The sequence below is a fragment of the Saccostrea echinata genome, unplaced genomic scaffold, assembly GCF_033153115.1.
Source record: "Saccostrea echinata isolate AGI-Se365-2 ecotype Australia unplaced genomic scaffold, CSIRO_AGI_Sech_v1 ptg000030l, whole genome shotgun sequence".
Taxonomy (NCBI): Eukaryota; Metazoa; Mollusca; class Bivalvia; order Ostreida; family Ostreidae; genus Saccostrea; species Saccostrea echinata.
Genome location: NW_026889779.1, coordinates 28,414,225 through 28,430,000, shown reverse-complemented (window position 1 = coordinate 28,430,000; position 15,776 = coordinate 28,414,225). Strand labels below are relative to the sequence as shown.

At 33.4% G+C, this 15,776-nt stretch overlaps 2 protein-coding genes across 2 annotated transcripts in view; one reads left to right on the top strand and one right to left on the bottom strand.

Annotated features, from left to right (window-relative positions):
- The window catches only part of LOC133197637 (MAP kinase-activated protein kinase 5-like), a 13,602-nt gene extending 8,723 nt beyond the window's left edge, over positions 1-4,879 (bottom strand). The window contains exons 1-4 of the mRNA XM_061333754.1: positions 4,787-4,879; positions 4,288-4,361; positions 2,625-2,798; positions 2,166-2,364 (exon numbers count right to left, since the gene is read on the bottom strand). Of these exons, the coding sequence (XP_061189738.1) occupies positions 2,166-2,364; positions 2,625-2,798; positions 4,288-4,361; positions 4,787-4,831 (492 nt within the window). The 5' untranslated portion in view covers positions 4,832-4,879. The remainder of the gene's footprint in view (positions 1-2,165; positions 2,365-2,624; positions 2,799-4,287; positions 4,362-4,786) is intronic.
- A 249-nt stretch (positions 4,880-5,128) lies between these two features.
- Positions 5,129-15,776, top strand: LOC133197636 (ubiquitin carboxyl-terminal hydrolase 30-like). Its single transcript, XM_061333752.1, has 8 exons — positions 5,129-5,287; positions 9,499-9,663; positions 9,924-10,024; positions 10,716-10,799; positions 10,985-11,188; positions 11,741-11,899; positions 12,711-12,901; positions 13,747-15,776. Exons 1-8 carry the CDS (start codon positions 5,185-5,187, stop codon positions 14,141-14,143), a joined length of 1,404 nt encoding a protein of 467 aa, XP_061189736.1. The 5' UTR covers positions 5,129-5,184; the 3' UTR covers positions 14,144-15,776.

Genomic DNA, 15,776 nt, shown 5'->3' with positions numbered 1-15,776 from the left:
ATTATTTTATTATATGATTCAATGATTAAATGATACGAACTTGTTAAACAATATAAAGCTTGCCATCTTTTTCTGATTGTTTACATTTGTTGAAGTCTTAGTCGTAAGGAGAAAGAGAAGTGAGATTAAAATAAACATAACCAATTGTATTCATTTGGAATTGTTATACCCCCGCTCCGAAGGAGAGGGGGGTATACTGTTTTACCCTTGTGTGTCTGTCTGTGTGTCTGTCTGTCTGTCCGTAACAAATTTTTCGTCGCAGTTTTCTCAGCAACTACTCATTGCAGGTGCTTGAAATTTTAACACACTCTTTGTTTAGGCATGCCATATGGTGGGATTCATTTTTGTACAAATCCAATGTCAACTTCCATTTTATCTGTGCATCTGTCCGTACCATACATAACAAATTTTTGTCACAGTTTTCTCAGCTACTACTCATTGCAGATGCTTGAAATTTTAACACACTCTTTGTTTAAGCATGCCATATGGTGGGATTTATTTTTGCATGAATCCAATATCAACTTCCTGTTTATCCGTGCGTCTGTCCGTACCATACATAACAAATTTTCATCACAGTTTTCTTAGCAACTACTCATCGCAGATGCTTGAAATTTTAACACACTCTTTGTTTAGGCATGCCATATGGTGGGATTTATTTTCGTATGAATCTGAGGTCAACTCCCTGTTTATCCATGCTTATAGTGTATATTCACAATACACATCAGAGCGGGGCTATTACTAGTGAGCATTGGCTCACAGACTTCTTGTTTGATTCATTTTTTAAGTGCTATGTAGAAAAAATAAATCTTTTATTCACTTGAAAGTCAGGGGCAGGTGAAATAACACCTCATAATTAATTTGAACAATTTAGAAGTTTTTTATACAATTTTGGTCCTATGTAAAAAAAAAAAACACAAACCCATATATGCTCACCTGGATTTCATAACTAATTTTATCAATTAAAATGGAAATTCTCAATCTATTTTTAGTCCAAAATAGAAAAAAACCAGAGGTGCTATGAGCAATGAGCTCACAGTATGATATCCCCCTGCTCCCATATGAGTATAATGGTGAAGTCCATGTTTTGCAATGAGAAAGCCCAAGTAGTGCCCTGCCCCAATCAAAATGTAAATAGGAGGTGCATGATGGCAATATGTGAAGATTCTAGGAAAGTCTAATTAAATTTCATTCAGTGGTATATATATATATATATATATATATATATATATATATATATATATATATATATATATATATATAAGGAGTTGCAGATAAGAGATGGGTATCCCCAAGTGTAATGGATGGATGGACGGACACCCCATCACTATACTGTATATTACTTGTTATTCGGAACTGTATTTTCATGTAATTGTGCGAGCCAGTCTGCCTGCAAAAACAAAGTTCTTGCATATAATTGTGTTACATGTATTAAAGATTATGTATAACAATAAACAGAATTTCTGAAAATTTTGCCTTGTTTATAAATTCAATATTACATGCACTATCTAGGGAAAACAAGATGTCGGTGAAATTTGGTAATCTACAAGTATCCCCCAGCTTTTCAAGCAAGGGAGTGGGGGAGTAGGGGGGGCTGCCCCCTCCTTACACTTTTTTCCAAGCGTAAATTTACATTTAATTTTGTATGAAAATGTTCCTTGAAAGGTTGCCCCCCTCCCCCTTTCAAAATTTGGAATTTGGAGAATTCTCCCCTCTTTTGGGGGGCTAGTCAAAGATTTTTTCAGGTAAGTTGTCAATTTTTTCCTTATGATGCCCCCATACCCCCTTTTAAAATTGATCCTACGTGCCTGAAATTCAATTACTTTTCCTACATTGCACTGAAAATTTTTTTGTGTTTATTTTAACCCTGCTTCTCTCATTGCATTTGGCTAATGTAAATGTAAATAAATAAGATGGCATGGATTGCTTCATTTAATCATTGAATCATATAATAAAACCATTATTGTTGTTTTTTAAGTCAATACGATGATTTAGCCACCTTTAAAGCACAATATTCACCTCACCTTTCAGACTCTATGAATATTGTACTTCTCAGGTGGCTAAATTATTGTACTGATCAACCTCAAAAACAGCAATAATTGTATATTTCCTTCAGCACTAAATTCTTTGTTCAAGGTGTAAGGTGTGAAACACAAACTATTCTGAACCTCTGAGTTGTTTTTCAGGAGGAGGTTTTCTGGTTTGAGGTCCCTGTGAGCCACATTCAGACTGTGACACCTGTGTACTGCCTCTGCGATATCCCTGAGGTATATGGCAGCCTTTCTCTCTGTAAACTTGCTCTCTTTACTAATTCTGTCAAAGAGCTCCCCTCCCTCCATGAATTCCATCACCATAAGCAATCGTGCTCTAGAAAGAAAATGGGAAATAAATTTAGCAATAATACTGACATCTGTGCATGGTTAGATTGAAGAATTATATAGCCATAATTCTTGTCAATAATAGATCACTGAATCCAGACACTGATAAACATGTATTTATACAATTACAAAATGGGTATTTTTTTTAAATATTATTTTCCAGATGTCTGTTAACAGTCCATGACAAATGTTCATTAGCTTTTGCTAAAGTAAGAAATGTAATTGAGATTTAAGTTTACAAAATCTTACTTAGGGTGAGGATCTCCTGGGAAGAGGACATCATTTGCATAGACATCCAGTACCTTTACAATATTTGGATGGTCACTACACAGTTTGTGGAGTCTCACCTCAGTGTGGGCCTTCGGTCCATCCATCATACACTTCAGGGCATACCTCTCTCTCGTGTCCCTTTTGATACATGGCCTGTGAGTGATCATATATATTGCAGCACAGGTTTAAACTGTTACAGCTCTTTAAAAGTCTTAACACTACTTTTTGTTATTTTTTTCTGAGCTAAAATGTTATTATTATTTAGTATTCTGTTTAATAAATTGAAAAAGAAATTATTCTTATTTAAAAAGTGAATTTTATACTGTAATAAAATGATAATATGCCAGTTATAAATTAGCGAAAAAAAATTATGAAATGCATTTTCAAACATTAGCATGATTAGGAAACATATAAAAATGAAAAAAAAAAAAAAAAAAAAATTAATAATAATAAGAAAATAAATAAATAATAATAAATAAATAAAAACAGTGAAAAAAATTCCTTGAGACTTAAAATGATGGGGGGGGGGGGGGGGGGGGAGGGAGCAGTGAGTGATTCAAGTAGCCTAGCTGCAAATAGAGAAAGCTTGCTCACATATTTTATTCAAAGTACAATGTACCAAATCAAAAAAGGTAACCTTAGATACCTCTTCCTATACAATAACTTTAAACATAAACTGGTATTGTTTTCTCCTTAAAAGAAATTCAATTTACACATACATTTTCACTTAACTTTGCCTGTGTTTGTTCCAAAAAATCAAAATAATTACTAGCAGAGATTTTTGGATCAGAATGTGTAGAAAGTCAAAAACATGATTTATGAATTATAGGTAATCACTGTGATTGCAATTAAAACTTGGTATCATTGGTGATTTACTCCTAAAAAATAATTTCAGTACAAAAAGCAAACTAACTTGACTTGTTTTAGATGATCCAAACCCGAAGTTAAAATAATTCCACAAAATTGTTTTCTACTTTCACTTGTGCAATTGATGCTGTTTAGGGCTACCCCATATGTCAATGATACTTCAATGAAAATCAATGCAAAAATTCCCAAATTTCCAAATTTTAGAAAATTTCACTAGAGGCAAAAATCCCCATGGAGATTTTGAAAATTTGGAAAACATCCTTTTTAAAAAATCAAATAATTTATTTTATTAAGTAGGATTCACATCTACATTCAAAGATATTTTATACTGTTGGAACTTTAATCCTGCTCACTAAGAATGTGTGTAATTAGATTTGAAATGATTCCATGAGCCAAGCATAGTTACATATTCTATATGTAGTATAAGTGGTTAGAGACAATTAGCTAGGAAATGTGTCATATTCAATCATTTGACACCATTTTATTCTTTGGGGGAGTCCTTCAGCCATCTCAGGAGAAGGAAACCCTCCTTGACACCCTACCCCTCTCTGACACTGAACATCTAGATAGAACATTCTATCGTTAAAATGATATTGTCCTACGGACCCGGTGCTTGTCCCAAGAGACACAGTTAGATTATTCTAACTACTGAACATCATGCTGAATCTGTGCATTTTTAGTAGGGTGGAGGCTTTACTAATTCTTAGGACATTTACAGACTTGAGCTAAGTTCAAACTCTTTTAATCAACATAAGAAAACTTGTCTTTATTTGACCTGACTGGACCAGTTATTCCTGTTCCCAGCTTTTCCTTCCATAAAACAATGTAGTCATCTGTTATAGAATGTGTCTACAAATTAAAAAATAAATAAATAAAATAAAATAAAATAAATGTCAAGATAAATGTTGGCTGCATTCTCATATTTTGATACACCATTTCATAAAAAGTTATAAAGATACTTTTTTTCCCACTTTCTTGTTGCTTTAAATAAGTATTTATTTAATAGACAATAAACAAGATTATTGAGCTGTTGAGGAAAATGAAAATCTATGCGTTTCATTTTTGGAAAATCCATGTCAAGTGAAAAACAAAAATTTTACACTTCCTATTTTCTCATTATAAAATTCATACATTCTGTAAATATGTAATATCGTCATGTATCATTGTATGCAACATTACCTGACAAGTCTGACAGCTTGCGTTCTTCCTGTTTAAATAATAAATAGGATAAACTTATTCTTGCTTTGATATACTGATTTGAAGAATCAACTTACCTTAATAGTTGGCGAGCTAGCACAACCTCCACTAGAATCAGACATGTTGAGGTAAGAATTTTTTCGGAATTTCCCAGAACTTGAAAATTTGACATAACTACCAAGGAAGCGGAAGTAAATTGGTTACTTTCACTTTTAAAAGGGGGTTGCAGGATTTTAAAAAAATTTAATATAGAGTATATAACAAAAATTTTTCTAAAAGAATGTTAAAAAGGTATCAAATACTATTTTAATCATTAAGAAAAAAAGAAAATTTATTGTAATACAAAAATAAATGACTATGGTTCAAGCTGAACCCCTTGTAAATTGAAATGGAATGTTCTAATGGAGGCTGTAAGTGCAGTGCAGTCGTTACCTTGGTATTGATACGTCGTTGGATGTGACATGTCACGTTGACAATGGATAGGAATTTTTGGTGGATTGGTGGGATAACTGCAGCTGTTGTTGGTGGGGCTTATGCCCTATGGACTTCATCTTCAGGCAAATCCAACAAGAAAAAAGGTGAGAAGAAAAAATGGCGTGACTTTGTTACTATGATCGAATGATGACATTGAAAGGCATCATCACTCAAAATGTATTGTGGCAAACCACAGGACTTGTTTCTGTAAAATGTTTTTCGACTTATAGTATAATAATAACTCAAGGTTTCCAGCTCCGAATGACATGGGGTAACCCCCCCCCCTCCCTGGTCCCAGAAGATACCTTGTGTTTTAATAGGCCTATACTGTGTGTTAAAAATTATTACAAAAACAAGTGTGGCAAATGGCAAATCATGAGGACATTTTGAAAATAAGGTATTGTCTTATCTTTTGTTATGGGAAAACATAAGTATGCATGCGTGTGTGTGGTGGAGTCAATATTTAGGTATACTCAGGTCTGGCATAACCAGGTAATGTAGCATCTACATGCTAAATCTATTTGTCATGGTCTGTATTGAGAACTTAACTAGTTTAGATTCTTTAATCTTGTTAAGCTATATTGATACTAGGGCTGGGACGATACAACTTTTTCTATATCGATACGTATCCCGATATTTGAGCCACGATACGATATGTATCACGATATGTTTAATTGGTTATAAATCCTTTTTTTATATTGAAGTGAACAAAACGTTTCTTCACATATAAGAATAATTTATTCAAAGAAGTTGTATATCTGTTGTAATACTTAATTATTTTGCACAAGTGGTCTTAATTATTATGTATTTTATATTTAGATTTATATTAAGCATATTTATTTTACATATTAAACCCAAAATGTTAAGTAAACAAAGAAAAACATTAGTCAGAATTTTTTGGGCGATATGTCGATATTTCTTCATATGTATCGATATGCGTATCATCCTCACATTGAATCGATATTATCGATATCTCGATATATCGTCCCAGCCCTAATTGATACACATGACCTGGCTCATTTAAATCAAAAGTGACCCTTAGAAAAAACCAAAAATATGAAAAATTAATAATTAGTTGCATACAACGAAATGTTAGGAGATTACTAGGCCAGAACAGGAAGGGACATTAAAAAGTCAAAAAATGTTAAAATATGGAATCATTTGTGAGTTGCTTTTTTGTAAAATTTATTTGATTTTTTGTTTTTTAGTTTACAAACCTGGGAGCATATGAATTTTATGTGGCTTTGCCACCAAGTTACCTTAATCATTAATATCTAACAGTTTGACTATCACCTCATTATAACAAAAAATAGACATTAAATCCTTAAAATTAGGAAGATTCATGGTCAAGTCTGATAATTTGGGTGTGAATTAATGGGTTTAAGACAGTTCTCGCACTCAGTATCTCACACTCATTAGCCTGTCAAACTGCTCTCATGATAATGAGTACCTTTCAACAAGAGAAATTTTTGTAGCTGTAGTGGTGACCATACAACAAAATTTCAATGGACATGTCTCCAATATGACTTTCACTGAATCCATCTTCTGACTGCAGGTTTATATTGGTTAATAGACCTCTTTATCAACACCTATTGACCTACCATCTCCTCTGTACTTTTACTGACAGTCTATGCGAAAGTCACCGGATCATCGGTTTTTATCGGTAAAATTTGGTTCGGGTCGGTAAAAAAATTAAGGATATAGAACCAAATGTCCTATGAAAAAATAAGGCCTAAAAATCTGAATTTACATGTTCATATGGTCCTATTTTCCACACATATCCTTTATTCGATCCATTTAGCAGTAATGCATGATTAATTTTAATGTATATCAACCCTGCCATGATCGGTTATTTCTAATTCGAATTTCCTCTGTCATGGAATATAGATCTTATCATCTATAGATAGCTCATACGCAGATTCGGTTGGGGAAATTATTTTCATAATTAAACAAGAGTAACTATTATGAGTTACTTCGGGAAATAAATAAATATATTTTAAAGTGCATTTTAAGTTTTAGAAAAAAATCTTTGACACTAGTATATTTCGTTTGTATGTGTCAAATAACCAGAAAAGAGAAAATTGTATGCATTTGTCATATGTATTACCTTTTAAAAAAAAACAATAATTAGTTTGTTCATTTCAGTAAAATCATTTTTTTTTTTTAATAATTTCAACTCTGGATCTATTTAAGGTTCAATTTAACAGTGAGAATACCTTCCCCCCCCCCCCCCCTTTCAATCTCTGAATCAATAATGAATTTAAAGAAAAAGGTCGGTCTGGTAAGTAAATGCTTGGTCTGGTAAAATATATATTTTTACCAGACCATATGTCCTGTAAAAATTTTAGACTTTCACATAGACTGTACTGACTTTCTGTCTTTCAATTGATATTTCTTTTTCTGGAACAATCTTGTTCATAGCCTTTCTCTTTATTTTCTTCACAATTCTTTTTATTTTCTTTGCAATTCTTTCACATGCTTTCTCTTCATCACTTGCTTCTTTTCATAATTTTCATCCTTTCCTTCCTTACTTTTCTCAAGATGTCTGTACATCACAAGTTTCCTCTTCAAAGTCCCCTTCTCCGAACACCTCACTCAAAGAAGCTAAAGCATTCAGTGTGATATCCCCCCGTGTGATATCACCTCTTCAGATGGAGCCTTCCTGGATGTATTCAGGTGATCTATATAGTTATTATGTCTGTGTACTTTGCAGCTACATGTACTTGCCTCCTCTTCATGTCTATACATTGTAATGTTAAGTTTTTATCAGATGTGGAAAAAATGCACTCATCTATACCTGGACTGTTAGGTACCATTACATATTTGCTTGGTGACACTGTTGCTTACAGTAGAACTCAGTTCTAGTAAACTCCTCTTTACCTGTGAATATACTTTGCTTAATCTGTACTTTGTTATAATATATCTATAAAACAAGTTTGTGATTAAGTTCTGTTCTTGATCTTCACCTTTTCCCTTGTTTAAAATGAAAGACAGCAAATTCGCAATACACAATTTCTTTCAACTTTGATTACCAATATGTGTCTACTAAAAAATGTGATGGTCCCACAAGTTAATCTTTATTGGTTGTGTATTTTGAATGATCTAAAGTTAAAGTAATATATATATATATATTTTATATGAGGGTGTATGATTTCTTTAAGTTTTGAAATTATATATTGGTTATTGAAAGTATACTAGGCAAACTAAATGTTTGTACTATACATGTTTAACTGTACTGTAGATCACCAAATTTTCGCAACACCTTATTTTTACGAGATAGGTATTTGGTATTTATAAGCAAGACAAAATTTTCACGAATTCTAGGTAAAGTTGTATATAATGTATATTAATGAAAATATACGTGAGAATGAAATTTTCCCGAGCAGACCGTCTTGCATCTAATTACTTGAAAATAAAGTTCTCTTGAATAAAAAGTGATTTACAATATATCATGTACATGTATACTTAGTATGTTGACAATCAAAAATCACTTTTCTGGATGAACTTTACTTTATTGCAAAGCACAAGGTGTTCAAGTAAAGAAGTATTTTTGATACTTTAAAAACATAGTTTCAGGATCAGCATGTTATAAATAAGATGAAATGAACCATTAATCCACTATTTAAAAAAAAAACATTAGAATTTCTTATATCAATAAAGAAAACCTTATTTTATTTTAAACACCAACTCAACATTTTTACACCAGTAGATGTCATGAGTATAGAAATTCTTTAATTGATTTTTTTTACATTCAATATTTGGAAAAAAACAGTACTGTTAACCAACTATTATTCGTGTTATCTTTTATTTGCAACTCGTCAGTTTGAAATCAGTCCGCGATGATTAATTTTCTCAACTGAGGAAATATTCTCTATGAAAACAAAGCAAAATAAATGGTTCCTGGCAATTAATATTCGCGAGTTAAAGTAGGTTGCGAAATTTCTCGCTCGCAAATAAAAATTGGTTAACAGTATATATCGCATGGGTTAATCACCTTGGGATGAGTTATTCAGATTTCACACTTGTTCCTCGGAATGAATGGTCATGGAAGTGGTTTTTATTCCCACACCTTGTTTACAGGAGGCTGCTGTTTTAAGGAAGTTATATCCTTCTTTCAAAAGCAGGAGTATATTGCAGTGACAGTATTTGAAAGTTTCATTGAAAAGAACTAGCATTTATGTCCCCTTTTCTGCTTGGATTTTTTTATAATTATATAATAAATATGGAGACATGTATGAATCTGTCTACACTTGTCTTTTCTTGATTCACTATAATTTTGAATTTTAAATCCCTATAAATGTTCTTTTTATTTCAGATCGCTGCCCAGGACTGGTAAATCTTGGCAATACCTGCTTTTTAAACTCCGTTTTACAAGGACTGTCTTCTTGTTCTCACGTAAGGAACTGGCTTTCTGATTTTGTGAGCTCTGGACATGAGAAGACCACATCACTGGCCAGAACACTGAATGATACAGTCAGAGGTTACTGTCAAACTGTTCTCACCCATATTATAAGATTTAGCCTTGAATAGTTTGCTGTGAGATCTAAGTCATTTTTGAGAGAGATCCTAGAACGTTACATCTGTTTTCCATTAATATAGATAAAACAGAAGTAATGATGGTATTGAACACACACAGCCAGGGCATTAATAGTTAAAATTGAGAAGACTCACTTATACATGTGTAGTTTCTTGTATTAAACAACCATATATAAACAATGTACTGAACAATTGACTTTGCAGTGTTGAATAATGAGAACGAGATCTATGATAACTCCCACTGCCCAGTAGAGGTGATCAGTGCTCTAGCAGCCAGAAGATGGTACATATCACCAGAGGAACAGGTAAATAATGTGTATATATCAAATTCAACTCAAAAATCGGAAATCTCTCATACTGTTAAAGGGGAGTACATTGCGGTATGTTCGCAGTCAAAGAATTTTCCATGAAAATTAAGCCATCATGAATATTGTTGACATATCAATGTAGCATTCAGCTATCTTCACATTTTAAAGTCCTGTTTTTATATTTCATAAAAATAGTAAATCTTTAAAAATCATTAGGATATGCCCAAGGTTAATACCAATAGGGGGTTAAAGTTAGTCACTGGATATGTTTATACCAAATAATTTACCATAACTTCGTTTTTAAAAAATAATAGTAAAATTGCAAATATATAGTAAAGAGGAATTTAATGACCATGCATGAAATTAAAACCACTGTAAAATTTATCAACATGGAAATTGTAAAATCTTAAATGTGAAATTAAAGATGTTTACAATATTCAAATTAATGACATGTACTCACAATGCTAAATAAATTTAATGTAAGGAACCTTGTGTATATACCTGTCATGTAATGGTTAATAAGATAAAATTATCAATTTTTATCTGTTGGTTAGTTATATACATGTATCAAACATGAAGATTTGTCATATAATGGTTAATTAGATAAAATTAACAATTTCTATCTTTGTTGGTTAGTTATATGTATCAAATGTGAAGAAATGTATGGAAAACTTTCTGTCATATTTAGGATGCACATGAAATGTTCCACGTGTTGACACAGACAATTGATGAAGAGACAACCAAGTATCCAGGAGTTATCTCCCTCTTTGAGGTATTTACTTACTAATATTGTTTTCCACATATGCTGAATTGCAAAATTTCTGAAGAATAGTTTTCAAAATTTTCATTGAAGACACCTTATATTTAACATCGTTATTTGGTTAAAATGTGAATAATTTATGTTTTAAAATTGTGATTCTTCAGTTCTATACATGTATTTTTATAATTTACTGTAAGAATCCTGAGACTGAGTTCCAGAAGAATGAGGGTGCTATGTCCAGAATCCACTGCCCCCTGCCTGTATTACCTCATCGTGAGATGGAGCACCCATTCCGTGGTCTACTGGCCAGTCAGTTACAGTGTGTCGAGTGTGGCTACAGAAACCCGGTCAGATATGACCACTTTGACAGCCTCTCACTGTCCATCCCACAGAGTATCTGGGTCAGTTTAACAGTGACTTCTAATATTGTCCATTCCTTGATATATGGGGTTGTTAAATCAGCACTTTTAATGCATCCATTGACTCTCTGAAACTGCATTGTATTTGAAGGTATTAGCTTTTCATTGTATCAATTGCTGCAAGGAAAATTAACGGTAATGTCTGTTCTGTCCCAAAAATGACCATGTTTTGTGTCAACAACAAATGACAGCAAATGACCAAATCAGCTATACATGTATTTGATTTAATGACAGTGCAGTCTCTGAAAAAACTGAGCTGTTTTATATCTGTCAATGGATGGTACCTCTAAAGCACCATGTTTCTTAATCACATGTAGTCTTCATTTAATGGAAAGTTCCTATACATATTTCTTGCTTGTTGTCTACTGAAAAAGTTTGTATATTAGTAAAATAGCGTATATGCAGAGGGGGATATCTGACTTGGTGTCTTTATAAACTTTTGTTTTGAGCCAGTAGTTTTGATGTCTACTGACTACCACTTAAAAGAGACACAGTCAATTATGCATTGATGCCTGGTATCCTATATCTTTTTAGAGTGATCGCTCACTGAATTCTCTCCTCCATCACTACATCAGTGCTGATACAGTAAACAATGTGGAGTGTATAGGGTGCAGCAAAATAAAAAACAGACCTGCGGGCTGTAAGGCACCACTGAAGCGATCTACATTTAAGAAAAAACTTACCATTGGAAAGGTATATAACCCTTGTATGGCTACATTAGACAACTGTTGTTGCATGTAGATTTCAAAGTTATCTTTCTTTCTGAATCATACTAAAAGCAGTGAACAGAAGCTATTACATTATATTACAATTTCATCAATAAATTTGACTTTAAGTAGACAGTGACTTATAGTTATGCTGAATGGTCAGTGACATTTCTTGTATATTTCACTTCATAAACAATTGTGTAGTTCTAGCAAAATAAGTCTAAAGTGTAAGCATTGTTTCATTTGTTTGTTTATTGTTTAACGTCCCTCTCGAGAATTTTTCACTCATATTGAGATGCCACCACTTGCCGGTGGAGAGCTGCAAATTTTGACCTATGCTCGGCACTCAGGGTTATTGAGCAGTGAGGGATCTTTTTCGTGCCAGCACTTACTGTGACACGGGACCTCGATTTATATGGTCTCATCTGAAGGACCGTTCTCCACATCCCACAGTGGGATTCGAACCCGTGACATAAGGATCAACTCCTTACTTGGCAACTGTTGAACGATTGCTCTAACCACTGTGCCACGCGGGTGACAAGTGTAAGCATCGCCGATAAGGAAAAAAACATGTACAATAAAACATGGATAAAGTGACTGTGAATCATTGCATCATTATAAAATTTCTTAAATTCTATTTTACTAAAGTTCTTAGTGAAAATACTATAATATTTGAGCAGGTTTTTCTTCACTACATTGCATTAGCATGCTTTACAATTATTTGTTCTATGTAGTCAGTTTTGAAATTAAGAAAACAGGAAGTCTAAATTTTTTTTTTTATTCTTTTATTTTTAAAGCTCCCACAATGTCTGGCAATCCATATCCAGAGGTGCCAGTGGATGGACAATGGGATGCCCGTGAAGAGACATGAACTCATATCCTACCCTGACATTCTAGACATGAGTGAATTTGTCTACCATAAGTCAGCAGCCAAGGAGGCCAGAGAAATGGGGGACCTGAGCGGGGGTGGAGAATTATTCCACTTTGGGTAATGAACTGACTGTACTATTTATATAAGAAAAAATGTAGCCCTGTTTTGTTAACTAAAATTGTGGTACTTTAAACATTTAGAAGAATAGCTTTGGAGATTTTGACTGTGGCACAGGCTAATTAAGAGTTTAGATAGTTCCTTCCTAGATGTACAGGAGTATTGGAAAAGATTTTAAACTAATTTATTGTATGGATTTAGATGATTTTGGCCCCTACCTTCCTATAATAATTATACTATTATAGCACCTTTCAACTTCACCTCAATAGAACACCTTTTTGAAAGATTTTAAAAAAGCTTTGAAAGAATGTTTTACTGTTTTATGTTTTTAGCTCACCTGAGCAGAAGGCTGGTCCACCCTTGATTTTAATAAGCTTTGAAAAATTATCCTGCTGGCAATTTTTTAAATGCTTATTAAAACTAAAACCTGACTTCTCAGATCGATTTAGGCATTTGATGTTACTTTTTATATAAATTTAAGTATGTATCATGTATCAGTGAATTACATGTATCCTGTGAATTAACCGAAGTCATGTTTCAGTGAATTAACCAAAGTGGGTTAACTCTTGCTTAGTTTTTGCTAAAATAAACAAATGCAAAGTTTGGAATAAAATTTTATTTTTAAAAATGTTCCAAATATTCGACTATCATTCAAATAATACAAATGAATAATCGACTTTAGAAGGAAAATGAATATTTAGCTTTGATAACAAATCTGATCCCTCAAGTGGGATTAATATGAATGAGTGGTATATCTTTATCATGAGAATTTAAATGTTCCCTATATTGTACCAATGTAACTATCTAATGAGATGTGTGTAATGGACTTTTTTAATTTTATCCAGGATGAAAAATGAAGAGAACACTTTTAAACTGGGAACAGCACCTCCGGTAAACCTCTTGAGGACACTAAATTATGACAATCGAACCACTCAGAATGGACTGTTTCTCAAGCCACAATCGGACACACAAAACAGCCATTCTGATGTCAATCACAATGGACCCACAGATTTAGGCAAGTCTACAAAAGCCTCTCTCACGTACAGATTGAGTGCCGTTATTGTCCACCTGGGAAGTGTCGCATCAGGACATTTTGTGACCTATCGCCGCAGTCCTAACACAGTGAAGGGCACATATAGAAAAGAGAGGTGGCTGTGTTGTTCTGACACCAGTGTTCTGCCTATGAATATAGCGGATGTTTTCTCAGCGCAGGCCTACATGTTGATGTATGAGAGGATATGAGTACAGTACCCTGAGTACCTTTCTTGCCAATGTGTTAATTTTATTTCTAACACTGCCTAACTTGTTTAAATTATGCTGCATTTTTGTAGTTCTGCTGCATAATTTGGTATCATTTTACCTGCTTTTACACATACAATACAGATTGTGATAAATAGGCAGGATGTCATTGAATGGCAGGTTGATAACTGTTAGTGTGGATGATATGATATTGTTTAAAACAATTATTTTCTCGGTGCTTTCCCAATTATTGTCTCAAATATTTATCTAACATGTTCCTATGTGTGTCTCTGTGCTTAACGATGTTCCGGAGATACCTCTGTGTAACTGATCGTGATGTTGATATGCCAGAGATGTTTTTATGCAGCGAAGTGTGATGGCCTTACAGTAGAGTGCTTATACACATTGTATGGTTGGGTTTCACATGTGATAGTGAAGTAAAAAGGCACTTGGAGGTAGAGGATTATATGAAGAGTAAATGTTTAGAAGAAAGATTGAGTGTGGAATCTTCTTTTGAGATTATTGGAGGTAGCTGGTAGTCAGTACAGGAGTGTCTGGTTATACACTTTGTAAGGTTGGGTGTCACATACGATAGTGAAGTAAAAAGGTACTAGGAGGTACAAGACTATAAGAGGAGTAAGAGTTTAGGAGAAAAGATTGTGGAATCTTCTTTTGAGATCAGTCGAGTTAGCTAGCAGTACAGCACAGGAGTGTCTGGTTATACACATTGTATGGCTGGGTTTCACATGATAGTGAAGTAAAATTGCACTAGGAGGTATTAGGCTATGAGTAGAGTAAATGTTTAGGAGAGATTGAGTGTGGAATCTTCTTTTGAGATTAATGGAAGTAGCTGGGAGTACAGTACAAGAATGCCTGGTTATACACATTGTAAGGTTGGCTTTCGCTTGTGATAATGAAGTAAAAATGCACTTCGAGATATTTGACTCTGAGTAGAGTAAATGGGTAGGAGAAAAGATTGAGTGTGGAATCTTCTTTTGAGATTATTGGAAGTAGCTGGTAGTACAGTACAGGATTGCCAAGTTATACACTTTGTGTAGTTGGGTTTCACATGTTAGTGAAGTAAAAATGCACTTAGAGATATTTGACTCTGAGTAGAGTATTTGTTTAGAAGAGATTGAGTGTGGAATCTTCTTTTGAGATTAATGGAGGGAGTTGTTAATGCAGAAAAGTCTGACTTCACCTTTCCACAATTCAGAAATGGTGGGAGATGAGACCATGACTAAAGCTGATGTTTATGAGAGAATTCAGAATATGTGAAATCTGCTTTTGAGGTCTGTACATGAATATGTTGACTAGTCAATCCTCATCTTTGCAAATTTTGGTAATGCATTTAAATTCTGTATTTGAATGATTAAGAGAGCTGTAACTAAAAAAAACTAATTTAGCATCTAGAAGTTACCAGAGGCAGTTACAGAACAATGAACAGTAAGAAGTACAAAACTTTACATGAAACTGTACTATAACACTTTTAATTAATGCCTCCTTTTTATTCATGTGGGACTTTTTTGCTGTAAATGTGAATTATTTCTTATTGGTATCCATATTGTTATTATGAGTATTATTGATGTTGATCAACAATTTGCTATGTGAAAAATTAAAAAGTATTGCAAAATTA

What these genes read in the sequence shown, in the direction of transcription:
- LOC133197636 (XM_061333752.1), top strand. Translation starts at nt 5,185, where the DNA reads ATGGATAGGAATTTTTGGTGGATTGGTGGGATAACTGCAGCTGTTGTT. An exon ending in AAAAACTTACCATTGGAAAG is followed by an intron (nt 11,900 to 12,710) that starts GTATATAACCCT and finishes TTATTTTTAAAG; the next exon opens with CTCCCACAATGTCTGGCAAT. An exon ending in GGAGAATTATTCCACTTTGG is followed by an intron (nt 12,902 to 13,746) that starts GTAATGAACTGA and finishes AATTTTATCCAG; the next exon opens with GATGAAAAATGAAGAGAACA.